At 43.3% G+C, this 11,075-nt stretch overlaps 1 protein-coding gene across 1 annotated transcript; it reads right to left on the reverse strand.

Annotated features, from left to right (window-relative positions):
* Window positions 1-814: 814 nt before the first annotated feature.
* Window positions 815-10,720, reverse strand: LOC119523797 (P antigen family member 3-like). Its single transcript, XM_037822604.1, has 5 exons — window positions 10,621-10,720; window positions 5,884-5,972; window positions 5,315-5,420; window positions 3,219-3,344; window positions 815-901 (listed from the first exon to the last, which is right to left on the reverse strand). The coding sequence occupies exons 2-5, from the start codon at window positions 5,962-5,964 to the stop codon at window positions 879-881; spliced, it is 336 nt and encodes a 111-aa protein (XP_037678532.1). The 5' UTR covers window positions 5,965-5,972; window positions 10,621-10,720; the 3' UTR covers window positions 815-878.
* Window positions 10,721-11,075: the final 355 nt, after the last annotated feature.

The following is an 11,075-nucleotide window of genomic DNA, read 5'->3' on the forward strand; positions in this document are numbered from 1 at the left end:
GGGATATAAGGCTGGAATCAGGCAGCTGGAGGAGCTTCTGGATGAGATATGGTGACTGTCAGGCCAATGTACCAGAGTACATGAAATAAAACGATAGGTTAATATTATTCATGATATTATTTTAAAATCTTAAAATATTAGGAAATAGATTACTCAAAATCAAAATATGTCACAACCAAATGTATTTGCCCTAGGAATGTAAGGTTGGTTTAAACGTAGAAATTTATGAATATAATTCACCATATTAACAATTTAATGAAAAAACACCCTATGACCATGTCAAGATGCAGTACAAGTACCAACACGTATTTGAGATAAATATTCTTAGCCAACTAGGAATAGAATGGAACTACCTTACTCTGATAAAGTGCATTTACCAAAAAAGTACAGTTACCATCATGGTGAAATGCTGATATTTTTCCATTTCCATCAGGAGTTAAGACAAAGATGATCACTATCACCAGTTCTATTCAACACTGCACTAGCTGGGTCTGCCCAATGACATAAAATGAGAAAAGTAAGTAAAAGGTTTAATGTTTTAATTAAATGGCAGAAACAAAACTGTTATTCAAAGATGGTATGATTGTGTACGTTAGAAGTCAAAAAGGATCTAGAGATAAACTATTGAAATTAATAAATATATTTAACAAGATTGCTGTATAGAAAATAAATCTATAAATTATATCTCTATATATGAGTTCAAACCATTAGAATATAAAATTTCAAGATACAATTTTCAATAGCATCAAATACCCAGGAATAAATTTAACAAAAAATGTGCAAGACTTCTTTGGAGAAAATTGTAAAACTTTATTGAGAGAATTTTAAGTCATATTTCCACCAGAACAACAGCCTGCATGGCTTCACCTTGTCTTCATTTAAACCTGTGGTTGCCCTTCACCTATAATATAAACAAAACCGATGGAAACATTACTTAGCAGAACTTTATATTTAGATGACATTTAATATATACAAAGGACACTACGGTTTTGATGGACTAAAAACCAGAACCCTAAGAGTGACCCTTTGGTTTACACCCAGTTAAATTTCTATATAGACTTGGAAGACAGACTTTTTCAAGCGCATTAACAATTTTTTTAAAACACGCCACTCCTTCTAGTAGTATAAGGAAACAAAGAGACTGTTCAAATTCAGAACAGATTATATGAAATGAATTTATTTAAAGGTAGTTTTAAGTAGAAAGCCAAAATGGGGTATACTTTCAGTAAAAGTCCAAACAAAAAAACCTAAGCAACAAAAGAAAAAAATTAAATATCATTTAAATGTTTTTTACTTGAAGTAATATTCTGAAGATAGCTCAAACACAGTCATGGCACACTTGGAACTGCTTAAGTGAAATAAATAAAAAGACCAGTATATATTTATCTCTTTTATGGAAAAGTGAAAAAATGTTTCTTTGGGCCAGTTTAACCCTCATGTGATTGTTTTAAGTAGGATAACCATTTGTTCCCGTTTTTACCTGCAGTCCTTATATAATTATAAATAATGCCTCAAAAGCATTCTCATTTGTACAATAAATTATACACTGATTTTAAGGCATTACAATCATCTGTAACCATCAAAATCTGAAGGAGAAATAGTACTGTTTCTCTGATTCTGGCAAAAAAAGGGGGGGCCTGGAAAGCCATATATAGATATAGAAATAATTATATAATATACTCAAAATCCAATAATGTCTTGTCCATACTTAATGTGTATACTTGGGCTTTGTCTATTTTCTTCAAGATTATGTAAACTAGTACAGCCTCTATTCGTAGGTATTTTTTAAAAGAGCAATCTGTTTATTAGTTGGGTTATTTTTCCTTTTTTATTAAGTACCTCTTTCCTTTACCCTTAGGTTTATTTTGTTGCTCCATTTCTTATTTTTTATACTGGATGCACATGTAATTTCTTTTTTTTTCCTTTTTTTAAAAATAACATGTATTTAAAGCTATGATCATCCTAAGTACATGTTCAACAGGTTCCTTAAAGAAGTCTGAAAATTATCTTTTAATCTAAATAGTCTAATGGAATGGATCTGGAATATAGTGTGAAAACATGAAGAAGACTAATGCAGGGTAATTTCTTCCCTAAACATAAAATCCTTCCTTTAAATTCAGAAGCCTGTGTGATTAATGATCAGCAATTTGGAAAATACATGTATTAAACAAACAAGTTAATTACTCAGGAAGTACTATGGTTATCATCTTTGAACTTCAAATCTTATCAACTGATGTCTCCAGGCAGAAACTCAAAATATTCAACATTTGATATGGTTACAAGTGAGTATATCATGGTGTCCACATTTTTATTAGAAACAATGGTTCAATAAGACTGACTGTGGGGACAGGGAATATGCTTATTAGCAAATGTATCTTACACCCACCTGGAGCATCACTGACTTACATACGCTATCCTTACTTGATAAGTCAGAAAACCAGAAACTAGTTTTCTCTTGCCATTTTATTTTTCAGTCATTTGATGCTTCATTGAAGGACGGATTTAAAATGCCATTATTCTTTATGATCCAGAAGAATTAAGAATTGGATAGACTCTAAACACAGGCATTCGAGTCTCCATATAGAAAAGCAAACATCAAATAGTGTCTGATCATTTTCTTAACAGCAATGAAACTTCAATTCAGGTGTTATAATTTGACCCAGAGTTGAAGATTGCTGACAAACAAATCACGCAAAGTAGATTATCTTTGTATGTATCTATGCATCTAACAGAAAAAGAAAATGCAAAAATCCTAATTGAAAATGATTTTAATTTATCTGACTTTTTTTATATCATTATTTTTATAAGAGCAAAGATGGGTTTTGAAGTTAAGGGATTCACCCAGAATCACAAAAGTTATGTTATGGCTGGTACTAGAACCTACTTTAGTGCTTCAGCTATTACAAATGCATTATGTATTTTTTTAAAGCAGATCTTTATAGAAGTATCTGAAAATTATTAGGTATTGGTTAAAGGACTTATATTCAAAAGTAAGAAAGTATTTTCTTTATTTTATAATTCAATACAACTTTGACCCAATTGGTTTTTATCTCTGATGCTCTATAAGTCAGGCATTTGGATTCTGAACTACATTTCAAAGAATCTTCACATGTGAACTCTATTCTTAAAGCAGTAGTAATGTTATCTCTATATTATCAAAGATATAATACTATGGAAAATAGAAATCCCATAATTTGCATTCTTAATGGAAATAATACCTGCTTCTGGCATTTTAATGGGCTCTAGATTTGGAAGCATCTTCCCCCTGACATCAGGACGATCTCCACGTTCACCCCCAATCTTCGGATAAGCCAGTTCCTTTTGAAAAGCTTCTAGGTCAAGCCCTTAAGAATAAAAAGGTTATCAATTTAAGCAGTAAACCACGAAATATTTTATAAGTAAGAAAGTGATTATATTAATTCCCTCAGCGATATGAAATTGGGCTAGTGTGATAATACATACAATGTGTTAAGAATCCCAAGGGTACTATTTCAGGGTCTGTTGCCAGAAAACAAGCAAGACCTTTTCAGATATTGCCCTTTACCTTTCCAAAGATTGCCCCCAGACAACTTAGATGCCTCTTTTATTGTACTTGTTATTCTACTTATATTAAATCAGCTATTGTACTTATTCATTTCTTATTGTATTTATCACATTGAATCAGTGATTTGTTTGAGTGTCTCTGACTAGATTGTAAAGTCAGAGCTGAAATCATGCCTCTCATTAGTATTTATAACCCTAGCACCCAGCATACCATATGGCATAAGTAGGCACCAATAAATGTTCAGTGAAACAAGTCTTAAAAAAAAATACATGACCCTGCCCAGTTCAAGATAGCAGAGTGAGGTGCTTCAGGGCTCCATCTTCCCACAGAAGCATTGAACAAGCAGCAAGAACTGGCAGAAACACGTCTCTCAAAACTCCAGAAAACAGTTAAAGGAATGCAGTAACAGGGCAAACACCGAATCAAGAAAAAGTAACTTAAAAAGTGGTAGAATCTCATGGCACCCTGGCTGGCCCCTCCCTGAGCCCTCATCGGCTCAGCACAGAGCCAGCTTGCCATCCCAGTGCAGAGCCCTTGTTCCAGTTCCAGAGGGAGCAGAGTAATCCTTGTGTACATACTAAAAGTATGTATGTTTGGCCCAATATATCTGATAGTGGCATGAAGGACTCTTCATCCCAGAACTTGTCCTGTGTGTAGAAGGCAGTTCACAGAGCTCTCCTACAGAATGCTGCTGTGGGAGAGTAGTCAAGTCATACTGCCTGGGGCAAGGTATTGTTGGCTGTAGAATATATAGTACAGGACACAGGGCCATGAGGAAACTGTTTCCTAGAGAAGAAGGGATATTCAGAACCAGGTAAACAGGGAATTCCTAAAGCCACACATGCATGCCCAAGACAAGATACATGTGCAGCAAGGATCAGGGAGGCCCCTACATTTTGGCCGGGAGCTCTTCTCTAAACTCATTGCATGGATAAGCCCTAAAGGAGAGCTCTTGCAGATCAATCTGCAAAGACTGGGAAAGGTATTTTTCCCCTACTTCCTTTTTTTTTTTTTTTTTGTTAGCTCTTGCAATCAAAGAAAGCTCTGTCATAATACTAGGTGAATACAAATTAAGGAAAAATGACACAGAGTCTAAATTCCAGTGATAATGCATTAAGATGTCTAGATTTTGATAAAAGGTAACAAAATATACAAAGGAACAGTAAGTGATGGTATAAGCAAAGTATTATAATTCTGCCTAACAGAAAAATAGATGAAAGGAAGAACACAAAATTTGGAAGGAAATACAAATTCTGTAGTTACCAGTCAATTGGTCTTTGCTGACACAATCCCTGAGTCTCTGTTTTCTCCTTTATAAAATGGGTTAACATCCCTATACAACCGGGCTTTATTATGGTATATTGACTTGACACCCTACACACTATTAGAAGTTACTTAAGCTTTTGATGCAAAAACTAAGGCGAGAAAACAATGTTTTAGGAAAACCTAACTTAACTAATGAAATAGTGTACAATTTTATGACTGAAATTAAACACAATTTCCTTGTATCTGCTAATGGAGAGTGCTGATAAAAACTTCATTTTCCAAGCACAAAAGATAACTCTTGAAGAAAAACAGAAAATTTTTTATATCAAGGCACTGCACTAAGCTGCAAACTATACCCTCTTTACTTTTCTAGCGAATTTTCAGGCAATGTTTGAGATCCCTTTCTAATGTTTTCTTGCCTCATGTAACTGAGACATCATATAATGCATGATGCACATACACCAACCCCCTGACAAGAGTCATTCTTTTGTCCCCTCCCTTCACCTTTAACTGCAGATGCTCCTTCATCTTCCTCTTGACCAGAGGAAATATCCTGACTTTGGATTGGTGGTAGCTCTTCTTCAGGTAGTTCATCAATGGGTTGCTTGGCCTAGGGGTATGTGTGTGCAAGTAAAGTTTTGCTGTTATTACATGTCGATTATATAAATATGCGTAATACACAGATATATCATAAGTCTAAAGACATTTTCCTACATCATTCTATATATTTATTCTTTATTAATAAAGTTATCATTCCCACAAAGAGGCTACTCCAAGAAAAGAGTTTATCTGAAAAAACTTTAGACGCTATTTTAATCTACACTTGGATGGATGTCTGCAATCTGTCGTTAATAAGCATGAGAAAGAAGTTATAGGTATTTTTCTGAGGAACATATAGCACTCACCCTGACAGCATAATATAATCCTCCTGGATCAATGTTACCTTCATGAAACTCAATTATCACCCATTATCAGTATGGTACACTTTTATCACTGTATCTATGCTAGTTCAACAACATTTTCACAAAAATTAATTTCTGCTAATAGAAAATATCAAATATTAAGGCACTTACAACCACAGGTCCAACCAGCTGGGAAGACTTTTGACTATCTCTTCTTCCTCTAGATCTGGATGATCTTACTTGCCAACTCATATTTCACACTGAAAGTAGAATGTTGTGATTTGGAAAATATAGGATAGCTATATTTAACCACTTCCTGCGGCCAAATGGTGACTTGTAATTCTTTTAAGTGTTGAAAATATTTTTAAAATAAGTTCCAGGGTGATTACAAGCGTGCACGCTTTCCAATAACACCGAATAAGCCTGTTTTTGAAGCCTATTGTTTAAGTCATGGCCAAGCCTGCAGATAAATCGCCTTAAGGTACATGGTAAAAGACAATGGATAATTCTGATGAGTTTTCATTTTACAACTTGGAATTCCCAACATGAAGACATTTAAGGAAATACTGCTAAAGAATTAATATTTGAGTGTCTACTTCTTCGAGAACTTTCCCATTTACTAGGCCCTCTCTTTTTCTCCCCCTAAATGTGTTCATTGGAACATATCACCACACTCACTCGTTTAGTCTACAGCTATTTTTGCACCAAATGGCAGAGTTGAAAGGGTGCAATAAAAACCATACGTGGCACTGTCATCACTTCACAATGCTGCTTGACATACTACAAATCTCAGTGCTGCAGTTAAAATGCCGATAAGCCCTTTCTTTAGAGACCCACCCTGCCACCCTCGCACTGAGGACTCTGGAATCTCTCTTCTGTAGACACTTACAGGTTCCTCTGGGACTCCAAAACCTCAAACAGTGCCTCCAAGACCCACCCCACCTTCACCTATCCCCCTCTCCCCCGTGGCCTGCCTTCCCCCCATATCTCAATCCCACCACAAGGACCACGGTGTTGCTGCCTGTAAGGAGAAGGTCGATGACGAAGATCTTCCTCCTCAGAAGCCAACCACGCTACCCCAATCCGCCTGAAGCCCACTGGCGCCCCCTAACTCTCACTCAATCTTTAACTCGTGGGAAGACTACTCGGCCAGCGAGGTAAAATAAGAGCGCAGGGAAGAGGCCTCGGTGCGCGCAAAACTCGGCGCACTGAACGCAAGGCATACTGGGCAACAGGCATGCGCACTGGGTCCGCGTGCAACACACAGACTGAGACCTTGCCTCCCCTTCCCCCTCCACAGATGCCTACTGAGAACTTCAGAATCTGTGCTCTGTGGGCAGTTCCAGATCCCTCCGGACTCAGAAACCTCAAACAGCTCCCCAAACACTAGCCCCCCTCCCCATTCAACTAATCCCCTACCGTCTATGGACCACCTTCCCCGAGTTCTGGGGCCATGGGCCACAGTGCCAGTGCCGCCTGTTAAGAAAACCACGACAACCTTCCTCTTCAGAGGCCCGGTAGGACTGCGCTGCCCCAACCTGCCCAAAGTCCGCTTGTTCCCCCTCACTCTTACTCACACTTTAAGTAGCACGAAGACCAAGCTGCAAACCTACCTGCTGAGTCTCAGATCGCGAGAAAAAAACAAGCCAGAGGAAACCCCACCACCGCCACCACGGCTCTGCACATGCACCGCAGACAGCAAGGCATGTTGAGCACTGGGCATGCGCGCTGTGTCCCTGTGGCCCGTGAACTAAGGTATCCCTTCCTCCCACCCCCTGCCCAGGAACCCACTGAGTACCCTGGGATATGGGCTCCGTGGGCAATTCCAGGTGCCTCGGGGGTCAGAAAACTCAAAGAGCATCCCCAAAACTAGGCCCCCTTCACCTAGCCCATACCCGCTGCAGCCCTCCATCCCTCCATGCTCCACCACGACACCAAAGGACAAGGTGGTGACACTGCATATGAAGAAAAGACAACTTTCGACAACATTCCCCCCTGGGATGCCCCAATCCGCCTGAAGCCCATTAGCCCCCCCCCCCATTCTCACTCACACTTAAATTCAGTGGAAGACCAATCTGTAGACCTAGTGATTGAATCACAGCCAGCGAGAAAAAAAATAGCCAGTGAGAACGTGACCTCTGCCCGCACGGCTCTGTATATACACTGCAGACAGCAAAGCATGTTCAGCAATGGGCATGCGCACTGTGTCCCTGTGACACGTGAAGTGAGGCAGCCCTTCCCCTGACTCCCTCCCCAGGTACCCACCTGAGGACCACAGAATCTGTAATCTGTGGGCAGTTCCAGGTTCCTCGGGACTCAGAAACCTCAAAGAGCGCCCCCAAGACTTGCCCCCACTTCACCTAGCCCCTCCCCTGTGCAGCCGTCCATCCCCCCATGCCCCACCATGATGCCAAGGACAGGGTGGCAACAGTGCATATGAAGAAACAACGACAATGTTCGACAACCTTCCCCATGGCACGCCCCAATCCGCCGGAAGCCAGTTAGCTCCCCCTCATTATCACTCACACTTACATTCGGTAGAACACAGACCTACAGATGCACCAGTTGAGTTCCAGCCCGTGAGAAAAAAAAAGCCAGCGGGAAGGCACCAACTGCATGCACGGCTTTGCACACACGCCGCAGACAGCAAGGCATGCTGGGCAATCGGCATGCGCACTGTGTCCTTGTGACACGTGAACTGAGGCAACCCTTCCCCCACTCCTCCACATTTACCCACTCAGGACCAGGGGATATGTGATCTGTGGGCAGTTCCACGTGCCTCAGGGCTTGGAAACCTCAAACAGGACCTCCAACAGTTGCACCCCTCACCTAGCACTCTCCCCTCTGCAACCCTCTGTGTCCCCATACCCTAACACGCCAAGGGTCTGAGTGGCGACACTGCCTATGAAGAACGACAACTTTCGACAACCTTCACCTCTGGAATGCCACAATCCTCCCTAAGCCTGATAGTTCCCCCTCATTCTCACTCACGCTTAAACTCGGCAGAACACCGATCTGCAGACCTACCAGGTGAGTCTCAGCCCCAGAGAAGAAAATGAGCCAGTGGGAACGCTACCTCCACTAGCACAGCTCTGCAAACAAGCAAAGACAGCAAGGCATGCTGGGCAATGGGCATGCGCACTGTGTCCAAGTAGCTAGTGAACTAAGGCAACCCCTCCCCCACCTCCTCCACAAGTACCCACTAAGGACCCTGGGATCTGTGCACTGTTGGCAATTCCAGGTGCCTTGGGTCTCAGAAACCTCCAAACAGCGCCCCCAAGACTTGACCCCCTACACCTAGCCCCTTCCCCTCTGCAACCCTCCGTCCCCATGCCCCAGGACAACACCACCAAGTGTCTAAGTGGCAACACTGCCTATGAAGAGAAGGACTACGCCTTTCAACAACATTCCCCCTGGGACGCCCCAACCTGCCCAAAGTCATTAGCTTCCCCTCATTCTCATTCACATTTAAACTCCGTGGAGGACCCATCTGCAGACCTACAGGTTTGAGTATCAGCCCGTGAGGAAAAACAAAGCCAGCAAAAATTCGACCTCCGCCCACACGGCTCTGCACACACACCGCAGACAGCAAGGCATGCTGGGGAAATGGGCATGTGCACTGCATCTGAATGGCAGGTGAACTAAGGCATCCCTTCCCCCCACTCCCTCCCAAGTTACCCACTCAGGACCATGGAATCTGTGATCTCTGGGAAGTTCCAGGTGCCTCAGGGCTCAGAAATGTCGATAAGTGTCCCCAATACTAACCCCCTTCCCTCTGCAGCCCCCAATACTAACCCCCTTCCCTCTGCAGCCCTCCGTCCCCTCTTGCCCCAACATGACGCCAAAGGTCAGGGAGGCGACACTGCCTACGAACAGAAAAAGACTTTCCATGACCTTCCCCCTTAGGACGTCACAACATGCTGGAAGCCGGTTAGCTCACCCTCATTCTCACACTTAAACTCGGCAAAAGGACAATCTGCAGACCTACCCTCTGAGACTCGGCCTGCAAAAAAACAAAGCCAGTGGGAACACGTTGTCCGCCCACAGAGACGGCTCTGCACACATGCTGCAGTCAGCAAGGTATGCTCAACAACGGGCATGTGCACTGTGTCCGAGTAGCACAAGAACTGATGCAAACCCTCCCCCCACCTCCTCCACAGGTACCCACGCAAGACCCTGGGATTGGCTCCCTGTGGGCAGTTCCAGGTGCCTCAGTGTTCAGAAACCTCAAACAGCACCCCACACTTGCACCCCTCACCTAGCACACCCTCCCCTCTGCAACCCTCTGTGCCCCCATACCCTAACTTACCAAGGGTCTGGGTGGCGACACTGCCTATGAAAAACGACGACGACGACTTTCGACAACCTTCACCCCCGGAACGCCACAAACCGCCCTAAGCCCCGATACTCCCCCCTCATTCTCACTCACACAAACTCGGCAGAACACCGATCTGCAGACCTACCAGGTGAGTCTCGGCCCCAAGGAAAAAAAAATGAGCCAGTGGAAACGCTACCTTCGCTAGCACCGCTCCACATGCACGCAAAGACAGCAAGGCACGCTGGGCAATGGACATGCACATTGTGTCTGAGTAGCACGTGAACTGCAGAATCCCCCCCTCCCAACTCCTCCCCAGGTACTCCCACAACACCCTGGGATTTGTGCTCTATGGGCAGTTCTAGGGGTCTCGGTGCTCAGAAACCTCAAACAGTGCCCCCAACATTTGCCCCCCTTCACCTAGCATGCTCTCCTCTGCCACCCTCTGTGCCCCCATGCCCTACCACGCCAAAGGTCTGGGTGGTGACACGGCCTTTGGAAAACAACGAAAAACGATGCCTTTTGACGACCTTCCCCTCTGGAACGCCCCCAAACCACCTGAAGCCCGTTAACTCCCCATCATTCTCACTCACACTTAAACTCGGTGGAGGACCGATCTGCAGACCTACGGGCTGAGTCTCAACCCGCGAATAAAAAACAAGCCAGTGGGAATGCAACCTCCTCCCTCAAGACTCTGCACACACGCCCCAGACAGCAAAGCATGCTGGGCAATGGGCATGCGCGCTGTGTCCGTCTGACACGTGATCTGAGGCAGCCCTTCGCCCCACTCCTCCCCATATACCTACTGAGGATCCTGGGATCTGTGCTCTGTGGGCAATTCCAGGTGCCTTGGGGTTCAGAAACCTCAAAGAGTGCCACCAACACTTGCCCCCCTTCACCTAGTCCCTCCCCTCTGCAGCCGTCCGTCCCCCCATGCCCCGCCAGGACACCAGGGAACACGGTGACGACAATGCATATGAAGAAAAGATGACGAGTTTTTACAACCTTCCCCCCACTGGGACGCCCCCAATCCACCCAACGCCAGATA

The sequence above is a fragment of the Choloepus didactylus genome, chromosome X (assembly GCF_015220235.1).
Source record: "Choloepus didactylus isolate mChoDid1 chromosome X, mChoDid1.pri, whole genome shotgun sequence".
NCBI classification, from domain to species: Eukaryota; Metazoa; Chordata; class Mammalia; order Pilosa; family Megalonychidae; genus Choloepus; species Choloepus didactylus.